We start from the raw sequence: 24,786 nt of genomic DNA, 5'->3' as shown, positions 1-24,786 counted from the left end.
AAACCGTTTGCTGATTGGCTGAGGAAACAAGAGTTGAAGGTTGAAACTGCTGTCAAAAGAACTGTCAACTGAGAGAAAAAGCGGTTTCATACAAAAATGCGTCGTTTGGACACTGCAGTAGTTAGCCTATACAATACCGTAAGTGTTTTGAAAAACAATATTTACTAAGTATTTTACCCACACTAAATATACAGTGCATTTAACCACTGTAGTATTCAAGCAACGCTGAATCACTCGGCGCCCTTCCTTACCACCATGGTGTAGTTTTATATTAGTGTAAACATGGTGGGGATAATACTAAAGAGAAGAAAGTAAAAATCCGTATCCTAAAGCATAGTGCTCAAACACTGCTTAACCAGTCGATCAGCAGACAATTAACTGGTTAAAGTTGATAGATTGCATGGATACTGCTTCTAAAATGAAAACATCTGCTTGATTTCGCAGAACTGTAAATTTAATACTTCAGGATGTTTAGTTGGATTTTTGAAGTTTGGTCAGGTGGAAAAAGCAATTTAAACATCACTTACTGTATTTAGCAATTAAGCAATTATACAGTTAATTGAACCCTATAGAGAGATTTGATTGATATTTATAGGTCTATAATAGATAAAGTCCTCACTTGATGACGTCAGACTGAAATTTTTGTGGTCCACGTTTCCCTCAAAGTTTTCACAATGGGGTACAGTCAGCTAGCCACAACAGCATCTTGATTGCATTTAATGCGTGTTTCAAATCGCCCTCAATTTTTCCTTCCCAGACACCCCAGAGAGTTCTGTGTGGAAGAAGAAATGTGTCAGATTGCAAACCACACATAAAAAATGTTATACATATTTTGCTACAAGCGTGGCCGAAAACTGGCTGTCAGTTAAAAGTGATTTTACGTGTTTGGGTGGTGAGTCTGGTTTCTAAGAGCAAGAGATGACGCGTAAACTTTAAACAGACTCACATCCCTCTTAATGTCATTAAGATTTATTGTTTACAGTAAAGTGATCCGTTTACATCCATGCCTAACTACTGAGCTGATTTTTTAAATCAGTTCAGCTTCAGTATGATGGGAGAATAATGAGAGAGAACATCATTACTTAAGGTGTTTATCTGTGCATAACATGTTAAGTTTGATGCCAAGAGAAAAATTTCATTCAAGCAATGTTAGGGGAAGCTATCCATTGGGGGGGACAATGGTCGCATGTTTTCTTTAGTGTTTTAACCCTTAAATGAAATATGACTTTTACAAATTGCAGAGCATGTTGGCAATTCAATTACACTGGTTTTCTTGTGCCAGGCTCGATACTTTTACAGAACTGTTAATCACCAAGGAAAAACCCCTGTACATTTGAGTTTTGCTTTTCATTTAAGCAGGTTTTCACTGTAAGTCATCCCTATATTGGAGATGTGAAAATGTTATTGTGCAGCTGTATCCAGGGTTAGGCTAGAGGTTGCATACAACTTAATATGTATGCAGAATTACTGATCTTAATTGTACAAGCCTGGCAGGGTAGACATGTTGTTTTTGTTTAAAATGATTGCCGTCTTTTTCAAATGAGTCTTCTCTTCAATGATTTGAATACAGTACTGAAGTTGATGTGATCGCTGTTTCACTCCTGTTTGCTCCAGTAGTTGGCAGATAACTTTTTCTATGCTAACGAATGCTTTAGTGGTACAGTTTCTATTATGGAATATGAATTATTGACTGAAGTAATATTTAGTCTTTGTGTGATTTCAGCTTCTGTTCTTATTTTTTCACTCAGTGCCATTAAAGTTGGCAGTAGAGTTGAAATTATTATTGAGGATTAAGTCAAGCGAGCATGTTCACTTGAGGAGCATAGAGATAAATGCATTTGTAAGGCTATGTTGGCAACACAGTCCACTAAGAAGACACATTGCCAATGATATTTGGTGGAGGTGGAGGTCACTTGTTCCACTTTGCAGTTGTCACCAGTCTCCAAATACTTTTGCTACCTTAAGGTGACAGGAAATCTTTCAATCTATAAGGAGGAGTTTAGGAAAATGTAGTGTCTGTATGACCCTGACCCATTTGCACTACATCACTGTCTCCTCTGCAAGCAGCAAGAATATATGCACTAAAAGTGTCTATGCTGTAGTTTTTCAAACCTTGTTTTGTGTTGAGACATGCATCAGTCAGGTCACGGTCACATTTCATTATTTCTGCCACTGACATGATCATGGTGTCAGCAAGATTTTACCTACAGACACATTTTTAGCCTATAAGACTTGTTTTACAACATATTATATTAGCTATTTGCTGAATACTGTTCATATATCAAGTGTCCTAAGAAAGATGATATGTGGGAAGAGTAATGAAGAAAAGGCCTGCTGCTATTTGGGACAGCATTGCAAAAATAATCCTTGACTGATCACAGTAACAGCGGACTAGCCAAAGAGTTTTCTTGTTCATCTCAACCCTCATCAAAGCATGAGGAGAAAGTCCAGTGAAAGCACAGTGAGAGGACTTGCCTAATTGTCAGGGCCCATTAAAGAGACAGTTAACTGCTTTGGCTTCTTCTGCTCTGTATGAACTCCTCATTTAAAACACTAGATTCATAATTAGAGGCTCTCTTTCTGACTGGACTCTCTAGAAAATCCCTCATTTGCCTAGTACTTCCTACACACAGAGTTATGTCTTTCTGTTTTCATATGAGGCAAAGCTGAAGAAATGACAATGAAAAGGTTGAGCAAAAAATTACAGAGGGAGTAAGAGAAGAGGATAAAGGCTGTGTGTCATGACTGTAGGGGAGCTATGGCTGATGATTTAAACATTCCAGTGATTGTGTGTGCTAATCGAGTAACTAAACAGATGCCAACAGGAAGACTTCAGGATTGACTTTGAAGGTTTTGCGCGGTTTGCCATTCCTGACAGACAGCGCTGTTTATTTAATTGGAGTGTCCTTCTGTCATTACCACAGGGTCATCGTCCCTGCACAACAGATGTTACAGTAACTAATGAGTAGCTGGGCTCACTTTATGAGGTTAAAGTTGAACCCTTCAGCTCCCTCATCTTGTTCAGCCCCTTCATCCAGCCACACCCCTTCTTGAAGCACAAAGGGTCAACTTTAATCTGTTGGAAGGTTCTTTGTGCATGTGCACATGTGCATACATTGGTATGTCCGTGTGTGTGTGTCTGTCAGATCTCTGCTTTATCTCTCATTTTGAATAACCTTGACCTCCTGCTCTGTCAGCATATATGATGGTGGATATAAAGAAAAAATACAAAAACCCACCCAAAAAACGTGCTGTCACGTCATAACTTATAGCACAGTGACCGAAGGGGCTCATTTTCATTTTTTAAACATGTCCAACTTGGCTAACTGCCAATTTAGCTGTCCTTTTCCCTCCATCTCCACACTCTTTGCCCTGTATTTAGGTAGGGGAGATGTCCAACTCACCTCTCACTTCACGTGGAAGCAGTAATCACATGTTCTGGCCTGGACATCCGCAATCAAGTAAAAGTTTCTCAAGCTATTTCAGAGAAAAAAAGACAATGTGTAGCCAATAGACCAAAGGGACCTTTTAGGAACAATTTCATAGATCATATTGTAATCCTTAGATCAACATCTTTTGTAACTCTTCTGTTGAACATAGGCTGTTTCTGGCAATGGACTGAACCTAAACTGCAGTACTCAGTCAGTTAGCCAAGACATTAGCCTAAGGGTAAGGTGACATTATCAAACAATCATGCTCAGTAATCACACTGAACAGTGTAGTATTTGCGAATAATGATTTAGTATCAGTATAAAGTAATTTTTGCTTGGCTCACTGTGGTCAGAAATGGCCATGGATGAATTTCCTTGAGACATGATTGGCTGTAGTAGTAAATAATCGGCTATTCTCTCCTTCGTTTACATTAATCCAAACCCCTTCACCTGATTGCACGCATGACTTGCAAGGCTGGCATTGGTCTTTGCTCCCTATTTTCAAACTGGGTAAATTTCCATTTCTGGGAATGTCAACTATCCACCAGTATCTGAATAAGTCCATGCAGTTGCAGAATCATGCATGTAGTTTTAAGGTTTGTTGCGAAGGTTTGTCAGTTTAGAGAGCTTAATCAGGCTTAATCCATCTCAAGTGGCTATTTGGTTGTAAAAACAGGTCATGAGATGTAGATTTACTATGCAAGGCGAGGATGTTTAGACCCACACTCTGAAGTACATGTATTTTATATTTTTGGATAAATGCACACACAGAATAAAATCAGACCACAGACTGGGCTTTTTAGGTAATATTCTTCAATGTATCTTTCATAATATGTAATTACCTTGTTTTGTGGTTAGGGAGCCCACACTCCCACACAAAATCCTGCCAAAACCTGTTAATCTCCATGTGGTTCCACTGACTCAATGAGACCCCCATTGAAGACACACACCGAGGCTTTTATTACGAAATCCATGAAGTAAAACAATGAGGCACATTGATGCAACAGAAAGATTAACACAACCGTACAACATCAAAATTGATTGGAGGGCTGTCTTTTCTAAAGACAATGTAACAGCAGGCACACTAAATATCCTGAGCACAATGCAGTGGCCTCATTGCTGGAAACAATGAATCATATTGGCTCCTTGTTAAAGGTCTGGTGTTGTGGAAAACAAGAAAAATGAGCTTTGGGAATGATTAGGGTGATGGTGGGGGCCCTCCTGCGCTGTTAAATTACTCAATTCAATGTCCTCGATCTTTTTAAGTTGTTTGAAATTTTGAAATTCACAGCTCAAGAGCTAGTGGCATTGAGGCGGAACCTGTTAGTACGTCACTCCAGAGAGTCAAATCAAATATGCTAAGAAGCTTTAGCATCAGCCCACCTCTGCACAGCGCTACGCAACTTCTGTAATTTGTATCGTAGCCGGATGACGAGCAAAGCAGGACACTGGAAGTCTGCTGTTGTACTTTGTGAGGATACTTCGACACAATCTTACTGCTCTGAAACATCCTTTTGAAATATCAACTGTGCAACAGCAGGTTCTTCCCCTTCCCATTCAGGATCAAACTCTGGTTCATAGGCTGTTATATACTGTCTGACGTCTCCAGCTGCAGCCATTACTCCAGGTAAAGATAGGGCATAAGGGAATTTGCATTATTCATTAGGTTGTATTCTGATTGGGATCAGAGTAGGTGGTCATTAATAATGCTAATTTTATGTAAATAGCTTCCGCAACAGCCTGCTGGAGGATAGAGAGGAATCTGGCCTACAAGGAAAGATGGATTTAGAGAAATCTAAACAAAATGTCTCAGATATATTTAAAATAGACTCAGTATTCATAAAAATTAGTCAAAAAAGGCCATAGCTAATACCAGATATTTAAGGGTTTCTGAATTCCTGTCTTTGATTGTCTACAGGTCTGAAGGCCGTATGGGAGACATGAGTGGTAAAATCCGACAGATTGCTGTAACCACTGACCCAGGCACCCCTTATTTCCTGCGAGTAGACTGGGCCATAGACCTTGGTGCTGGGTTCACACTAGCTCTCACTGATGGCAGCTCTGCATGGATTGGAGAAGGTACAGTATGTGTTACATGTAAGGATACAGGTATAGGTTGAGTCTGCTACAGATCAGTCATTAGCGACTTTATCACAATATTCACAACATTCTCAGGCCACATTTGTAGCGATTTTACCCAGAATTTTAAGCTTATATGCACTACAAAGACTTGCATCTTTTCTGTGCTGACTAGATTGGGTTGTCAGCAGGTCTACCATTCATCAGGCTGTCCAAACTGTGTAGGCACCTGGCTGAATCCTGTCTCATAATATTATAACTGTTGGTCCTTTAACCAGAGGCACGGCAATGACCTTGTTTTCATTCATCCCTCTTCACTCTTGTGCTGCAGCTTACAGGTGTATAAAGTAGATTAAACTCTACAAGGCTTGCCTTTGTATATGCAAGTCAGTGTTCAGTGTGTGTGTGTATGGTTACATATGCACATGTGTATGTTTTCTCTGGAGGGACACCTGGAACATAACTGCTCCCTAGTTTTCTATTGCTGTCCATCTGCAGAGCTGACAGGCAGAGATGGGGTTGTGACAGCTATGTGCAGGCTTCTGGGTCGTCAGTGTTTCTGTGTTTGATGTGTTAATTGGGACCCTCAACCCCTTGTGAGCAGCTGTGCAACAGCTGATGACATTCCCCTTGGTTTCTCTGCATGCTTCCCTTTAAATCGGCTTTCACATGCACTCATGCATTACTACATAATTCATGTTTATAGTTTTCTTCTGCAGTCTGCTACCACCTCTTTGCCCTCTGTCCAGTTTCTCTCAACTGTATGACAAAAATGAGAAAAATGCTTTCTTTGTGTCCAGTTTCAGAAGATGAGGTGACGAGGGAAGCCAATGACATGGGGGTCACAAGGGAGAGATATGTCAAGGATCTTCTTCAAGCACTAACGGGAGGTGAAGAGGGAAGAGGAGGGGGAAGGAGAGTAGGTGACACAGAGGTGTATTCTTTCCAGCTCACTCCAGATCACTGTCATCTCTCATATCAGAAGATCTGTAACGGCATCTCGGTGAGCAAAAGCTTTGGGAAGCTATTTATTATTATACAAATATGTATTCACATACAAGAAAGATGGGAAACCGTCACTCTTATCCTCATGCAGAAGGGAATACAATAGGGTTTAGTTAACACACCCTTTACATTTTTAGGTTTTAAAGGTCATATAATAAACTTTAAAACACACACACAAGCAGCAGCTTTAAGACTTTATTCAGAAAATACAATAAATGCAGGGGTTGTCTGGGAAAAAAGTTGAACCTGGCTCAACTTTTGCTGCAACACCATCCAGCAAATTGCTTTGTTGGCCAGTCAAAATGCATGCTCACATTCCTGTAGATTACTTTGAAATGTTAATGCCATATATCTACTGTTTACTTCACCATTATTATGATAAAAAATGCAATTTCACTGTGATAACTTTCCAGAGTTCTTAAAATCCTGCCTCATAGTTTTAGCTGCTTTGGAGTGTTCTGGTGTCTGAAAACCCTCAAACTCATGAATTTATTTCTCAATTAGCCTTTCTGGATTGCCTGCAGGTGGCAAAAATTGCAGCAGTTGCTACCCACCTTGCCCGAGGAGCACATTGACATGTCCTCAGTAGTAAACTGCTTACCTCTTTTGCTGACAAATGGCACCAGGTTGGACTGCAGCTCTGAAACTGACTGCAGTGTGTCTCTGCAGATGTTTTGCATCAATGATACTATGTGGACAACATTCAGGGATATATCATATATGTTAATAAAATATAATAATATACTATCCAATAGAGGAATGGCAAACTCCTTAACTAAATTGGATAGACAAGTGTCTATCTGTTTTAGAAAGTCGTCATTCTTAATTATGTAGATCTATCAGTAGTTCACCCTTGAATTCCTCAACATCATGTACCTCCTCATCCCTGTCATTGTTCCCCGAGGATAAATGCAGCTAATGACATACAACAAAATAGAAAGGAAGTCTTATTTTTTACAGGGGGCTGTTAAAAAGATAAGGTTTATAGTCTCTCCGCATTATTGCAGAATAAGAAAAGCCTGTGCCTTCAGGCGACTATGGAAAAAGCCACAGATAGGAATCACTTAGTTTGTTACTGCTCATCCAATAGCAACAGTAAGAGGTTGTGGTCTTATGGCCACAGCTTGTAAATGTTCAGGGAAAAAGGTTGAAAGTTTGTTAAATGGAGAGGTCGAGTTAGCTTGCATTGATCTAAACAATAAGTTACCCACATGAAAGCACATCCCTTGTTAAATTTATGCAACAGTCACGGACAAAAACGAGAAATGTGTGGACGGATACATGTATCACATGCTGTGCTAAGGTGGTTCTTACACAATTCACAGTGAGTGACAGGTTTGATGGAGTACAGGTCATGGTGCTTTCAGAAGATTTTGGTGTTATTCTTCCAAACTAAGAGAGCATGTGGTTGCCTCCAGGGAGCAGGTCACTTGGGGTCCTGTGACTTCTGTGTAGGCAGAGGAGACCAGAGGGAAGGCCAGAGGGTTATGAACACTGTAGAGACCATAAAACTCAGATTTATGGATAGGGCCGTCTCTATCTAACAATGTTAAACAACAGTTGATTTTTTCCTTCTCTTCCTCAAACCCCCCCTGGCTTTTTGCCTCTATGAGTGTGGGCCATGAATACAAGTGTGCCTATGTGTGCTTGCATCCATGTCTGGACATGTGCAGACATACTGTTGGTTTTAGAAGAGGTTGCCTGGCTATCAGCCTTTGGGTGCCATACTTGACAAACAGGTTATTTCAACTGAATGGAAAATGGTCTCATCCCATATTTCAATATTGGAATAGTGATATTATATATTTTACACAACATGGTTTTCCTTTTGTTTTGTGGATGTTTGTCCCTCTTTCTCTTTCTGTCAGATACAGAAACACGCAGAGGCACATTTCTTAAAATGTGGTTCATTCCAAGTATTATTGCAAAATAGAATTTGATAGAGTAGTGTTACAACTACAGGGCTAGTAGTCAATCAGTGGATTATTGTTATTGGCTGTATAGCCCATTAATGTCTGTTATTGTTGATTAATCTACCAATTTTGTTCACCATGAATCGACATCCTGGAATCCAAGGTGACATCCTCAAATGTCTTATTTAGTCCAACCAACAGTCCAACAATTACATTTACAGTAATGCAAAACCAAGAAGAGCAACAAGTTCCCAAATTTGAGAGCACTAAACTAGCGAATGTTTGGCATTTTTACTTAAAAAAATAACTTAAGCGATTATTTGATTATTAAAATAGTTGCTGATTCATTTTCTGTCGATCAACTAATCAATTAATTGACTAATCAGTGTTGCGCTAGATTATTGTATCTCATTGCACTTTAGGGGAAAAAAATCCTTTATACACTCCATCAAATCACTAACATTTTCTGACCTTGTTTTCATGGCATCTCCGTGAAGTGGCACAAACAATAAACAGCAGCCATCATTTGACTTTTTTATTCCCTAATTACACAGTTTCATTGTTTTTTCATTGTTTGTGTGAATGAATGCTTTTGTAGGTGTTTAGGTGGACTTTTTTTGTTGCCAAAAGGAGCAACCAGATCACACAAAATGATTGACAGTGGCCCAAATTTATCCAGCCCTGTGTGTGCTTTCTTAAAAATGCAATCCATGCTCACATCGTTGCTGCTGACTGTAATCATCACTGTGTGCAGAGTGTGTGTGTGGTAGACACAAATATGATACAAGCCATTAAGTGCAAACTACTACTCTTGTCTAACACCTGCTTCTTTTCTTCTCTCTTTTCTTGCTCTCCCTGCCTTTTTTTTTTTTTTTTTTACACGTCAGAGGTTAAAAAGTGGAACATATTTTCCCAGCTGGATAATTTGAGGGTGCAGAAATGACCAAAAATGAGACAAGTTTCCTTTGGGAATAGAAGAAAGGAGGGTAAAGACAAAACAGGTGGTGAACTTAACCTGACATTAATATTTTATGAATATGACCCCAGAAGTTGTAATGATGAATGTAATTTGGGTGGTTGTTGTTAAACTGCTACTAAGCAGGTGTTTTACATGGCTAAGTCAGACATTATCTCCTCCTTAATGTCTATTTAAGTACCAATCTGTCACTGGTGGAAAAATAAATATTCCAGCACTACCAATACAGGCCTGATTCACTGATGTAGATTGACAACATCATGGTGGACTTGTGGTTTACTCTGTCATCAATCTGTTGCCTCTCTTTTTGTTTAGTGAAGAGAACAACTTTTCCTTTTGAAATACATTTTAATAATGGAAGTAATAAGCAGTTATAAGTTGCACTCTAAATATTCTAATATAAAGCGCTGTTGGAAACTAACAGGGGCTTCCTGTCATTTTCTAGGAACTGTCACTCAGTCTTTGACTATCACTTAGCTCAGTTCTTATTTCAGACCGCAGCTTCGATCCAGGAAGATTTAATTCTTGACATTTGTGGTAACTTAAGCCACAGGATTTTGGAGGGCTCTGGGTGGATGAATTTGACACTGATTGCTCCATGTTTTATGTTTGTCAAATAGAGCTTGTGTGGGTATTCCAGCTGCACATTGGGACACCACTCACATATTTCACTGGAGTAGTGAAATATGTTCTCTTCCTCTCTGATTCTGATTTTCCCAAATTATGAAGTGCTAAATTGTACAATATTCATTTGTGTGTGGTTATGCCTCCACAGCTTACATTATTTACAAACACTAATGTTTGTAAATCATGTATATATCATTTCAAAGTGTGGGGTTTTTGGAACTATGAATTACATACAATCTACTGAATGAGAAAGCAGTTGATATAATGGACTAAAAGTAAATGCTGTGCAGACAAAAAAACATGGCAATACATAACATTATACGGCAATTTTGATGCATATTTCTTTTCTAGTAACTTTTTTAACTTCAACGGCTTTTATTTGGTTATCCATTGGCTTGTTTTTCTATTTCTTGTCTTCCTGTAAGTTGATTTTGAGTTAACATTTGGTGATGTTTTTCCACATCTGGTCTGTGTCTTTCTTCCACTCTTTTTATATTTTGCAGCTTTACCACTGTGCTTGGTGGCACATCTCAAGGCTGTCCCATTTCTCTCTTTCTTTTCTACCATGCCAAACATTATCAAACCGTGCATCAAATAACACTCTTGGGCCTCTCAGCTGTTTTAAAATGCAGATCTGTGGAGTTCACAGTGCATATAATTTGCAGTAATAATACCTTGTCAAATAGCAAGAAAAATTGCAAACCACGCATGAATGACTCATCGTTTTAAACACATGATAAGAGATCTCTTTATCTGGCTTTCATCTGGATTCGCATAACGAATTCCCAGTGAAATGACTTTCAGCCTGTGATTCACAGTCACTGAGCGTGAGTTGTCAGGCCACTCATTTCTGGTATTTGTGCAGTTGTGGTATTGGCATGTAGGGCTGCAACTAATAATTATTTTATTATTGATTAATCTGTTGATTTTTAAAATGGATTTATTGTTTGTTATTGACCATAAAATAACAGAAAGTAGAAACCTCAAAATTTCCCAGAGCCCAATGTCATATCTTTAAATTGTTTGTTTTGTCCAACTAAGGGTCCAAAACTCAAAGATAATCAATCAATGACACAAAACAGGAGGAAGCAGTAAATCCTGCTGAATCAGTGAATGTTTGGCATGTTCGCTCAATAAATGACTTACCCAATTAACGAATTATCAAAATTGTTGTTGATCCATTATTTTCACCTACTAACTTAGCCTATATGGAACCAATGTAAAATAGGGCCTGCCTTGTATGATTTTTTACCTAAATTGAGTGATTGAAATAAAGTTTAGTATATTTTTCTCTCTATTTGATACTGTGCCATGGCATTCCTGATGATTGTGGGAACCTTCGTGTTATCGGGGACAGACTGGCTGCTGTCGCCCCTCACTTCCTGCGCCTTATCTGGCCTTACGCCTCTGCACAGTGGACGACGGAGCTGATGGGACAAGCTGATCTCTGCTTCATGCCCACACTTCCCATACTGTGCACCCTTGCTTGCCCTTGAACACTGTCTCTTTGTCATCATGCACACAGCACTCGCCCACTCACTTCCCCGTTCCCTCGAACACAATAGTTATTTTGAGAAAGATAAAGAAAAAGGAGATTTGATTACTGGCATGTTCAGCATATTTTTAATATGAGTTCAATTATAGTTTGAGGGCATCGTCCTGGTCTTGCATGACATTGTAAGAATTTCATTAAGAGCTAGACCTCTTCTTAGCAAATGAAATAAATTAATATGACAGGAATATTTAATCTCTGTATTACAATAATGTCAATTTAGCGTTATTGACTACTTGTTATTGATTAAAGGGGGTTAATGTCCTCGGACCCTTAGGAACATATGGTGGGTCTCCAGCAGTGTGTTGGACGGCGCTATAAAGAAAGTTTTGTGTTTTCTGTGCCCACACTGTGTTATGGTATCACTTTCACAGGGACTGTGTTCTTTTGGCTTTGTCTTCCACACCTACGTCCCCCCTTCTCCACGGGTTTGACCTTATGATCTGCCTAGCTGTCTGGAGACACACACACACAAACAAACAGTTAGACCACACACACTTGTAATTGAAACCAAGACTTTACATTCACAACCTCTGCTAAATCTCAAATCCAGATTTGATGTCCTCTTTTATGTGCTGCTTTTTCTGGTGTAGATGATGTATCATTTTGTATATATCATCTTGAAAGTAGGTTTTTCAGGGTTTGTAAGGTCATGAACTCTACCTCAGATGACACAGAGATGTACAGTAGGATGCATCTCATCTGAGAGGTCTTTACTCATTCTTTCTGTCTTTCATATTAGCAGCACTGATTTTTTAATTGTCAAAAATTTGCCAACCCTTTGGTATAAAAGTCATATGTCTAATTTGGCTGAAACAACTGTTATGAACAATTTCACTATTCTATTGTTCTTCAGATTGAGTAACATTAGAAAAATGTGGCAGTGGGTCGTGGATCACAGACAAACTGCAGTCTGACCTCCCACATGTTGGCAGCGGCTGGCAGTGTGCAGACTTTTAACTTTATCTCTGTGTCTCAGGAAAGAAGCAGAAGCTCAAGAAAATAAAGAGAGCTATTTAGACATTTCCTTTCTTTCCACACGGAACCTTAATCTGTTTTACTATCTTTCACTGATATTTTAAAAAATAGCATGCTGCTTGGCCACATTTTTAGATGCAAATCTTGTTTTATGCATCCTTCCTCTTTTAGGCTGCACGGTAAGTTAGAAATAAACTTTTGGTTATGTGGAATTCACATGTTTACTGCAGCAGGTTTTCTCAGAAACCCTGAAAGCAAAGACAGTAAAATACACAATCTTTGGTATTTAAAAGAAGGAGAAGATGAAATAAACAGCAGCTGAGTGTCATTACCAGTGTTAATCTGGTAAATGCTTTTTAATAGTAAATACTCTGGTAAATAATTAACAGTCTATTTAAACATGGGTTATGCTTCCATCAGTTTAGATCTCTATATCTGGTGTTTTAAACTGGTAAAACCAGCACAGCACTTCAGTAGGGACCGATCACAGAGGCAGAACAGTGCAGGTCAGGAAGATTTATGGTATATAACAGCGTCAGTGGGTTAAACTTTGATGACAAACTTTGACAAGTAAGGGTTTGACTTTTACTGTAGATGGACATTACGACATTCTTTAAAGTGTTTAAATATTAGTGTACTCAGCATGTCAGGGTCACAGGCCTTCACATTATCCTTTCGCACGTGGTTGATTTATTGCTAAGTGACTTTCCTCTGGAAGTACGGTGGAGATTTAGGCACAGGTAGAGGCAGGTTAAGGAGAAGATTGAAGGAAGGTTTGAAGCGAGGTGCAGCTCAAACCTTCAGAGCCTTTGCAAGTATCACTCCTTGAAAACTGCACAACTCTGCATCTGTGCATATAGATATTAATGTGTAAAATTTACTGTATCATTGAGTAGAGAAATTAGAACTTTTACAAACTATTTTATAAAATTCTAAATTCACAATCATGACCAAGCCAGACGTTGCCCATTCTCACTTGACCTCCACCTAGACTAATCTCACTGTTTTGTATTACTGGTGGACCATCTTACACAAACACTGAATCACAGCTATGTCAACCTGTCGATGACTTATGAAGATCAGTGTCACACACAGATATCCTCTAAATCCCTGAGAGGAGCCTGCACTGGATCACTGTGACATCCTGATGTTTCTCTAGATTTTTATGAGTTCTTAGGAGCCTCATCCTCCTTAGATCCTGGGTGGTCTACTCTGTATCCCGATACCATTAAGAGGGCTTTTGTTAAATCACTGATTTCCTTGTTGTGATCAGGCTGACCATTGGCAGCATTGGCACCGAATAAGCAAGTACAAAAGAGCTGAGAGGGCTTATACTACTTGTGCAAAAAAGATTTTTTTGCATTCTTAAGTATATTATGGAATGATACTGAATGGGGTCTTAACCTTTGAGCAGTCACTGTCTGCAGTAATTTAAATGTACCAAAAGTGTTTTTGACCACTTGCAAGTTTTTGATTAGCAATCCCAGTTTTGTTTTCTTATCTCATGCCTGAAAAGCACATAAGGGCAAAAAAGGATTTTATATATGATATGAGGTAATGGAGGTAATATTATACATTATATATATTTAGAGAAAGAGACTAAGAATAGCGGATAGACTGAGACAGCCTTGTGATGTGAACGTTGACTCATTGTAACATGTTCATGTTCACCCATGGAGGGGAAAACAGCTGTGTGGCCTGCCAGGACAGCATCAGCCCAGGACAAAAATGACAAGTATTTTATGAGAGTGTTTGAAGATGGCGGCTTTATTACAGTGGGTCTGCGACCTCAACGCAGCCCACTAAGATTTAGCACCTCATCACCTTCTGGTTTCCCAGTGTATCACGAGCAGCACCTCTGTGTGTGTGTGAATAGGAGAAGGGTGTTGTTGCTGGAGGAGGGAAATCTTGACAGGTATCTCCAAGGCAACAAGCAAACACAGTTTGTATGGCTAGTTGAAAATATTTGGCGTGACAGCTTTGATGAGTACATACTGACACTCAGTCATTCTGTGTTTCTTTGCCTTTAGGGTGTGTAAAATGTTAAACTAATCTAATTGTAGCTAGTACACATTTTGCCCTACATTCCTCATTCATTCATTTCAGTTTGAGAGCTAGAATCCCAAAAATTTTACACGTGGTCAAATTGTTTGAAGGTTTCCACATTTATCTTTAGCCCGCTGCAGTGCCTCAGCCCTGCTCTGTAAGTTTGTGCCAAAATGTAAACCAAATGAGGAATGTTTTATTACATCTGAAGCTTGCCTGTGACTCCAAGAGCCACTGACAAGAAGCAATGGAGAGGAAACTGTGTGTTCACTTGCATAGTTTACTGCTGACCGATGAATATATCCTGTATTTCTACCAGACAGAAGAAAACACCTCATCATCACATAAAGTCTCCCACTTCAAAGAAAATGTGATGTAATGGTTTGTTGCACCTTCGGAGCAGAGCTTCTTGGGACGGCTCAGAGGTGCAGATGCTTACTGAAATTTCACTGTAAGCAGGTTCTGGAAGCTGCTTTAGATGAGTGTATATTTTTTTGCTTAAATTTATCCATCTATGCATCTGTTTTCTCATGCCTTACCCATGCCAGGGTTAGAGTGCCATATGTCCTTTTTCCTGGTACCTTTCTCTGTCCTTCTCTTAGAGGATCCCCAGGTATTCCCGGGGCAGCTAGGAGATATAGTCTTAAATCTGTCCTGAGTTCTCCTCCCAGTTGAGCGTGCTCAGTACATGTCCAAAGAGAAGCACCCAGAGGTTATGCTTATTGTGTGCCATGAACTACCTTAACTGTCACCTGTCAATGCAGAGGAGGAATGGTTCAGCACTGAGGTCCTCCTTCATTGCTGAGCTCCTCAATCATTCATAAAGAGTGAGGCCAGCTACCCTGCAGAGAAATCTTTATTGCCATAAATACATGCAAAATCAAAACAAAACGGTGTAAAAGCAGTTTATAAAAACTGTATAATGTTATGAATTGTCTTATTTGATCTTGCTTTCTCATTTTCCCTCTTCTTTTTCTTCTCTTCTTCTCCTTCGTCCATCAGGTGCACTTGGGCTCTGCAGAGCTTCAGCCAGCTCCGGACCCTCTAGAGTTGAACCGGGAGATGATTGGCCAGTCTCTAAAGCACAGCACAGATCTGGAGACAGAAAACTGCCTGCTATTGGAGGAGAACCATAGACTAAAACAGCAGCACCAGCGAATACTTAGACAGTAAGATTGAGGAGGAAAGCAACACTGTGTTTTGTGCTGGTGGATTAAAATGTGTGTGTATCAAAGAATATGTGATGGAGAACAAATGTCAAGTTCAAATGGAAAATACTCAGACAGAATCTAATTATCCTCTTAAGATATTCAGTACTGGTATTTGTTTATTGATTGTATTGTTTTCATGCAAACCCTCTTTGCTTTTTAACTCGCACTGCCAGCTGTTTATATGCGCAGCAGTCACACAGTATGACATCATCACTGGTCACCCATCTGAGAGTTTCGAGGGTTCCACCCAGTGTTGCAAACTGATTTCTGGGAACTAACTACTAATGATTCACTTGTGTGTCTTTCATTTTATATGTCCCTGATGCTTATTTTCAAATAGCATTTTTTGTGTAATTGTTTATCTTCTGGTCAATGAATAGAGTGTTGCCAGAGGTGGAAAATGAGAGTGACTTATGTCTGAGCAGGGCAGAGTCACCCGCGTTGTTCCTCATAGCAAATTACCCTCGGACGCCAGACAAACAAGAATCTTCAGCTTTTTAAACATGTTTGTCTGTGTATGCATGTATACCTGTGTGTCATACGTTGTGTGTATTTGTGCACATACGTGTGTTTCTCATCAGGCTGAAGCAGCAGGTTCAGGATAAGGAGATGTTGGAGAGGGAGCTATACTCCCGTTTTGTCATGGTGATGAACGAGAAGAAGGCCAAGATCAGAGGCCTGCAGGATGCTGTCCGTCAGCTCCAGCAGACCAATGACCAGCAGAGAGATGAGCAGAAGAGACAAAGGTTTGCAGACCTTTTGTTTTCTTTGGCACATCTGTCTTTCTGCTTTAAAATGCAGGAATGAGTGAATTATTTATTTATTCTACACAAGTCCGGATTACTGGTAAAAGCTAACATCTGCCTCAGGGCATGTATCCAGTCACCTAATAAGCCCACTAATCAAATAGTTTTATAAGGAATATGCACTGTGTGGGGCTCACAGCTCATTTTTGCCCCAGGGCCCCCAAAAGGGTTTATCAGACCATATATTTCTCATGCATTCCTGCATATTTAACATCTTTATACAAAGGGATTTGATAAGTCAAAGTCCAGTCAAATGCTAGCTAACAGTTATCACCTTTAGTGCAGACTTACAGTACTCATTTGTCTATTACATTCTTTGATTTATGTGTAGAATTCGCAAGACACAATGTATTCGAGTTGTTATTTTGAATACTAATTTAAAAAGTTTCCCTACATTTTATGAGAAACACTTGCAGGTTCTGTTTCCAAGTAGGTCAGCACAGTGCTGTCAGATGTGCCACACCTCTGACTGTTGCAGAACACAGATGGTGGCAAATTTATTGTTTTATATCCTCGGTCATTGCAGGCCACAGTGCAGGGATGAAAGACTTTAATTACCTACAAGCTTTGCCAGCATAGTTAAGTGAGATGCTGTATTTTCTAAAGCATATTCACCCATTAACTTCATTTTTCTTCTTTATTTTTTGACAGTTTCTCTCTCTCTCTCTCATTTCCTTTAGTGACAATGACACAACTCAAGGTGAAGACGGCAGCCAGGACAGAAGAGAGGAGACAATTCAGAACATCCATCCATCACTGGAACCAACCATCCTCATCACAGGTGTGTGTGTCTCTGTGTTTCATCAGATGGGAAACTGCCTCTAAGCCCTGTGACCATTCTCTGCCAAGGCAGACTGAATAATTGAGTATTACTCATGAGTAATACAAAAAAACTTTCCCTCTTTGCCTGTGTCAGGATATGTTGCAACAACAATATGATGATAATAACCAGACTGAGATATCTTCTTAATCTCTAATTACTCAGAGGGAAATAACAAAGGCTTTTCTCAATGGTAAGGCAGCACCTGACTGATGCAGTTGGCCGTGTGTTTGTGAGTTTGCACGTAAAACTGTTTGAGTTTGATGAACATGTAAAAACCTTAAAAGGGCTTCCTATCTTGATACTGTGGATACTTGAAGCCATTTTGGACTTTCTCAAAGGTCATCTTCATAGAAATGTATGTACCATCAACGCATTGTGGTCCAATATTCCACTCACTCACACATCTTGGTCTTGGTGGAGCAGGGTGTGCAAGTATTGAACATGGCAAATTTTCGCTCATTCCCATCACTCCTTGTGATGTCATAGGTCACAATCTGACTCAATAATGATGCAAACGGTCAGTGAAACTCTTGAGTTCTAGCTTCCCTTTAGCTGATTTTTATTGTCCAAAAAAAGTGATGGTTGAAAGTAATTGATTATGTAAGCAGGGGGTTTGTACGTAAACTTAAAAGCACACACAAGCAGAGAATATACCCTTGGGTAGCCGGGTTCTGGGAAATAAACTCACCCAACAAAGTCTGCTGTGATTGCTTCAACACGGCCAGTCGTGAGGTGGTCTTCCCCTTCCTGCATCATGCAGAGCCAGTGTGACATCACACCTGCTGAGTCATATCCCCCTGTACTACTGCGCTGCACTCTGCTGGGATATCCCCCTGATCGCTCTCTCAATGGCTGTGTTTGTGTTCAGAGCCAAACTCAAGCCACCCCTAGAGGATAATACAGTTGCAAAACACACAGATGTTGTAGTAACTTCAGCAGGTTGTGTCATTTGGCTCTAAATTGCTGAACTCTCTCTCACTCACATACATACGCACTCACACCTCCCCTCCATGGCTTCAGTAAATATGGATGGAGGTTGTAGATTGTGCTATGTTGCGTCAGTATGGGTCTTGGATCACACACTTTGTTGCTGTGCAGTCTAAAAACTTTTTTGTGTTTTCAGCATGCCAGTGAAAATCATGCATCATTTATCTTTTATTGCTATGCCTTGATGAAGTTATCCGCCTAGTCTGTTGATATTCTAAGATTTTTAACATTATGTGTGTGTGTGTGTGTGTGTGTGTGTGTGTGTGTGTGTGTGTGTGTGTTTGCGTGTGTGCACGTGTTACATTTACACTAATTCAGCTGTCCAACAAATCAGTCTCTGGGCGTTTCTCTCCTGGCCTTGAGCACTGTAGTGGAAACAAGCCATACATAATAATGTTGATGCCTGTTACATTATGCTAATAGTTGCCTAATGCATTGTTACTCCTTTTTGTTTATTTTGTGCAGCCATAGTCTGGTAACCCCAGTGATCAATTAATTCACAGCCACCTAATATGCGCCACAATAATCTTGTGAGTTTACACATTCAGTAAACACATAAGTAATTTAAGTAAACTCTTAGACCTCACTGACATTTGTAACGTTCTATGCTAGGCCCCACCCATTTGGTTATTGCAAAGTTTGACCCAGATCTGAAACTGTGTGCGCAATAGCAGACTGGTGTTATATTTACATTTAGAAATCTACCCAAACTTTAATGACATAGTGGGCTACACAATTCCCCTGTTACATGCTTGGCCCTAGTTAACCCCTCGTGCCTCAGGCTGTTTTCATATTGCTGAGGCCTGATAAGAGAGAGTAATGACAGAGCAGAAATGGAGACGAAAGAAGAAACTCTCTCTTTGACCTGTTCCCTCCAGGTTTAGCATCTGATAGTGACAACAGGAAGCATATCACTCACATTGGGGCGACAGAAGATAAAAGAGGTAGAGAAGGACGTAGGAGAATAAAAGGAGAGGCGGTGTGACACAACGGATGAGAGGGTGTTAGTGTTCCGATAGGGAGAGTGGTAATGGAAAAAACTGACAGACTTAATCTGCTCTTTATTTATTTTGCTCTAAATATCTACAGTGGCATTAACTTCATTCACATTATGTCTTTTATCTCCTAATCAGTTCATCTCAACTCTTCGAAGTATTTCTTTTTATCTAACACAACTGCTCAATCTGTTGATCTTCGAATTTGACTAGGCTAGCAGCAGTGTTAAAGGGCAAACAGGTGTGTTTGTATGTCTGTCCGTATATAAACGATTGCATACCAGTGTGATCCAGCTTGTGTGGAATGCCAGATCTCATTTCCCGATAAAGGTTGCAGGACATCAGGGGTGGAGTTGACTGGGGTTAACAAAGGTTATCTGAGGCAATATGCCCTGAAACTGCCACAAATGTGCCACAAGTGACACTGATGGAGGATAGGTTTAACCGATGAAGATGGAGAATTTGGGCTTCAGTAATGAAACCACCAGCAATCTCAAAAATTTGGAGCAAGACAAGATATCAGCATGCAGGCATTTAGAGGCATTTGACTGAACTTGCAGTTCAGTTGTTTTATTTTGAATGTAGACTGTAAAAAAAATGGACATGGCCACCGTGACGTCACCCATTGATTTGTGGACTCCCATTTTGAAGCCTTGATTTTGGACCGTAGTCATCTTGGATTTTTGGAGCCAGAAGTGACTATATTTGAAGAGGGTGGAGCTAGCTGCTAGCTTGGTTAGCATGATGCATTTACAGTCTATGTTTAATTGTGATAATGCTAGTGCTAATGCTAATTTTTGCTAGCGAAAAACTGGCTTCAAACGTTTAAAACCAAATGTACTTACCGGAAAAACTGAACATCCACCTTAGAGGGTCTCGTAGTAGAACCAAATGCTGAACAAGACTTTTAGGTGACCAAAATGTTACAATTAACTTTAATGAACTGAAAACACACTGCAATAGTGATGGCCATGGCTATGGCTACACTCAGTGAATCTGGGTTTATGCCAGTTGCATTATCTAATCAGTGTTGTCAGTGTGGGCCATGCCCAAAAGCATACCCTGCTTTATCATCTGTTCTACTCTAAATGGGGCCATAATTTACAAAATGAACATCATGATGTATTTAAGAAGACTTGAAACTAGCGATTTAGACCATAAACTCATTAGGAATCTGTTTACTGAGGTAATAAATCAAGTGAGTCAAGTAGGATCAATTCTCGTAGACTTTCACACAATCTGACTTCTTTTTGGAGCTAGTGGAGTCGCCCCCTGCTGGCCACTAGAATGAATGCAGGTTTAAGCCACTTCTCCATTGGCTTCACTTTTCAAACCTGGAGCTACCTGCTTGAGTTTGAAGCAACGTAATTGGCATCTAGTACCTTTGCCATACAGTAGACATGATGGATTTTTTCAGATTAACTGCCCTGACTGTTTTCTGAACGGCTCTGTGTGTGTGCACGTACTGTTTGCAGGTCGTGATCTGACATGCCATGGCATCCCCGTGGACCACACCTTTTCTGATGATGAGGATGTACAACCGAGACGGAAGCGTCACTTGCTTCACTCCCCAAGCCCGGAACCTTCTGAGCTGGAATAGTATCACAGGTTTGTCAGATAACCAGTGAAACCAATGTGTCGCCATAATTGGTACCATAGCTACTTTCCTTAAATTACTTACTTTTATTGGTTCATAAAGATGTCTGGGGAGCCTCTTTTCACATACTGCAGCAGTACAAGGACAGAACTTAACATAGAAAATTTAGGAGAGGGCCAAATTATATATCGCAGATTTTAAAGTAGGTCATATTAAGATAGTGTCAACATCACACAAACTTCTTACTGTTCCTTCATTTAAAAAAAAAAGCTGTTCCATGTGGCTCAAAACCAGATTTTAACAGCAATGCAAGAAAATCATTTCAATCTTTGAGTTTAATGGCCCTATGAAACATTTTTCTCTTTTCCCTCAAAATTCATTCATGACTTTTTTTTCAGTCTCTGCATTCAGAAAAACGTCTGACTAAACCACCGCAGTAACAGATGTGGGGTGCCCTACTGAATTTTTATCTCCCAATTACTTATTCTTCTCCCTTTAACAAATATTGACTCATCATTTTATCGTCACAGAAAAACCCGCAGATGCAGAATGTCTGCCACTTCCCAGCATCCAATGGTCACAGCTCTGGCCTGTTATGTCTAGTTTTTTTTTTTCTCTTTATCTTTTGGTATTGATTGCATTACTCATCAGGGATATAGTTGTCCTGCTGTCTTTACCACAGAACTAGTCTTAGATGTGGAGTTGGTCTCCAGCTGCTAGACCGGTTACCATCATCTCCTAATAAGCAGGATGGATTAAATGCATGACATGACATGTTTGGGGTTTGTAAAAATGTACCTGGCAAAAAACAAACACAATGTTTCTTCATATTCTATCAACGGTATATAACCTCATAAACGCTTCTGAGTTTCCCTTGGGATTGTGGCTAGAATTTAAAATGTATTTCTATGGGTGTGAACATCTAACAACATGACTTTGTAACGGTGGACTCACTGGTGGGTCTGACAGACTTAAAGAGATTAATCAGCCCCTGTTAATGTTTGGTTTTTCAGTGTCTCCTGTTCTGAATATCCGGCTTAAACATACAATGTTGTGAGGTCTTTTCTCATTCAGCAGCTGGATGTTCTCTCATACTGATGCACTATGGCTGAATGACCATAGATTCTTGGACTTCTGCTTTCTAGGACTGCAAATGGGATCACGCAAACACTGCATGTTGTTTGTATGCTACTGCTACACAAGAGTCTCTCTCTCTGAAAAGCAACATTTGCTGTATGTATAGTCTGAAAAAAGCATAAATAAATATTTTAACCCTTTTATATCTCCAGATTAAGTTGCAAAGTGTGTCACACTGGGATAATATCAGATTTTAGTTGCCATCATGTCATCAGTCAATGGTACATATAAGATAACCTCTCATTTGTTGTAGCTACACTTCCATGAAGTTCATAACATCCTCCCTCAGCTTACATTTGGGTGTTGGCTGGCAAATAAACAACACTGAAAATGACTGCAGTGTTTAGTGTCGCTTGGTCCAACTAAGCACTGACAGCAAAAGCTTGTGAGCTCCAGTAAAAGCATAAACTTTTTCATTTTCATCCTTTCCTTTGCATTCTATCAGATTTCCTTTGTTGCTTGTGTCTTTTTTGTTGTTGTCTCTAAACAAATAACATGAGCTCCTCACTCACAGTGCAATTCAGTCTTGGTTTGTATTTATACAATGCACTGTATTTCCCCAGTGTAAAGGTATATATTTTTTATATTTCTATCCTCTATCCCTTTCTGTTTTTCCTGTCATTGCCTTGCTTTCTCTCTGTCCTCTCTCCACCCTCTTCCTAAGTGAATAGATGACTTCCAGGACTAATTAACATGATTAAAGCTCTAAATCTAAGGCGGTTGTGAGAAACAGGTTCTCTTGATCCCTCTCCAGCATTGTGGCAAGCTACTTACCGCCACTCAGCCCTCACCTCATTTCGCACAACCAAAACAATGACAACCAGGCAACAGAATCCTGGAGATGTCCCCAAATTTGATGCCAGATTTTGTCCCAGATTGTGAAAGCAATTTTCAGAAAGCCAGAGCATGTTACTGCCATCTGGTTCGCTTTAACTGTGACAATTACCTGCCGCAACTCTCATGAGACACTCACTGCTTGTCTCTTGTCTTGAATAAATCAAAAGACGAGCAAATTAATGACACCGTGATTTACCATGTGCCCCAGACTTTGTGCTCTAACCAGTGTTGCCGTAAAGACTTAGCTGAGATGCGTTAGTGGCCATGTGATAACAGGCACTTAACGCCCTCCAGTGCTTCCTCTGGAACTGATGGCATTGCTGCTAATGACTTGGAGAATGTGTAAGAGAATCTGGACCTGGAGTATGGAAGCAATTTCTCAAGAGTTCGACTTCACCCTGAGCTCGAAATCCGGCTGCCAAGCTCCGTGGCCTTGGCTCCGTGTGAGACCAGAGAAAGAGTAACACTACTGAAGGACATCAGGCTACACCCAGAAAACAGGGTGTCACCAAGGCACTAAAGCTGCTATGTTGCTGCTTATTCATCATGTCATGCTGATGTTTTCCTCCCTCTTTTCATTATGAAAATAAACTAAACTCTTTAATTTCCATTTTGTAAACCTGCATTTTGCAAACGATAATTTGACCTCCCCACTTCTTCTCGTTTTGATCTTCCCTTTTATTCTGTAGATGTTCTGTGGCCCAAACTACCTGAGGGGTGTTTAGCAGAGGGTTAATAGGGTTAGTTTGTCTCTCACTGTCTTCACCTCCTCACCTCTTCCCTTACCAGCTTTAGGTCCTGAGGTCATCACAGTGTGTCTTCACACTGACAGTAATGAACCCATGGAGAACTACTCAGGGACTTTATCTGACCATTCTACCTTTGACATCTGGACCTGCCTGCTGTCTTTTATGATTTTGATGATATCTACTCAACTCCTGAAGACAACGGGTGGCCGCCAGGATAATCCCACAACACGCGCTTCCTGGTTTAGTAATCCCCACAGGAATGTTACACTCTCCTCCACACTTCCCATCAATATGGCAATTTTATAAAGGGATGTGCAGATCAGTGTATGAGGATAACTTACAGATGAATGGATGACAATGTGCGATTGAGGATGAAACGTGTGAAAGATTAGGAGACTATACTGAATATTTTAGACAGTGGTTCCATTTAGAAAATTACAAAAAAACATGTGTATAGATTTAATTTTAAATATTCTAAAAATGGCATTTGTGTCTTTTTAAAAAAAAAAAAAAATTAAAAATACATTTGTATTGTTTTCATTTTCATTTTTGATTCAAACACGTATATATTTTTACTTAATTTTAAAAATGTTCTCTGGAAATGTTTTAAAAAATACATGCTGGAGAGGAAATAAGATTTTAATATGTGAAATATAATGATTAGATTATATTTACTGTTAACTGTCTCACAAGACAAAGCATGTTCATGTCAGCTTTAGACTTAAGTAAACATTTTACACTGTTATACATTTGCCTTCGTGACATTTTCTAAATAAACTGTCTAAGATGCAAACAACAAACCTTTATGAGAAGCATCCTTTCCCTGATCAGATAAATTCACTTGAAATCCTGTCATTGATTTTAAACATGTGACTTGTTTCAGTCCTGAGATGTTTCATACTATACACTGGGTTTTAGATTTGTCTTAATTTAATAAAGGCATGTTTTCCCTTTAACATGCCTTTAATGTTTCTGTACTGTCGAAGCCTTTAATATTCAGATGATAGATCTTGTAGCCTGAAGAATATTGATTACTT

At 39.6% G+C, this 24,786-nt stretch overlaps 1 protein-coding gene across 3 annotated transcripts; it reads left to right on the top strand.

Annotated features, from left to right (window-relative positions):
- Positions 1-6: 6 nt before the first annotated feature.
- On the top strand, positions 7-23,831 carry LOC137195634 (DNA repair protein XRCC4-like). 3 transcript variants are annotated; one of them, XM_067608176.1, is made up of 8 exons: positions 7-138; positions 5,350-5,510; positions 6,311-6,513; positions 15,610-15,776; positions 16,400-16,564; positions 17,305-17,405; positions 17,610-17,637; positions 20,905-21,031. In XM_067608176.1, exons 2-8 carry the CDS (start codon positions 5,363-5,365, stop codon positions 20,909-20,911), a joined length of 819 nt encoding a protein of 272 aa, XP_067464277.1. In that variant the 5' UTR covers positions 7-138; positions 5,350-5,362; the 3' UTR covers positions 20,912-21,031. The 3 variants fall into 3 exon arrangements, with proteins under 3 accessions (XP_067464277.1, XP_067464260.1, XP_067464269.1); XM_067608159.1 differs by lacking the exon at positions 17,610-17,637 and adding an exon at positions 23,790-23,831 and having other exon boundaries at positions 8-138; positions 20,905-21,037; XM_067608168.1 differs by lacking the exon at positions 17,610-17,637 and adding an exon at positions 22,172-23,831 and having other exon boundaries at positions 8-138; positions 20,905-21,037.
- The last annotated feature ends 955 nt before the right edge of the window (positions 23,832-24,786 follow it).

This window comes from Thunnus thynnus, chromosome 2, assembly GCF_963924715.1.
Source record: "Thunnus thynnus chromosome 2, fThuThy2.1, whole genome shotgun sequence".
Taxonomy (NCBI): domain Eukaryota; kingdom Metazoa; phylum Chordata; class Actinopteri; order Scombriformes; family Scombridae; genus Thunnus; species Thunnus thynnus.
Note: the sequence above shows the minus strand (reverse complement) of the source record. Positions and strands in the feature narration are given on the sequence as shown.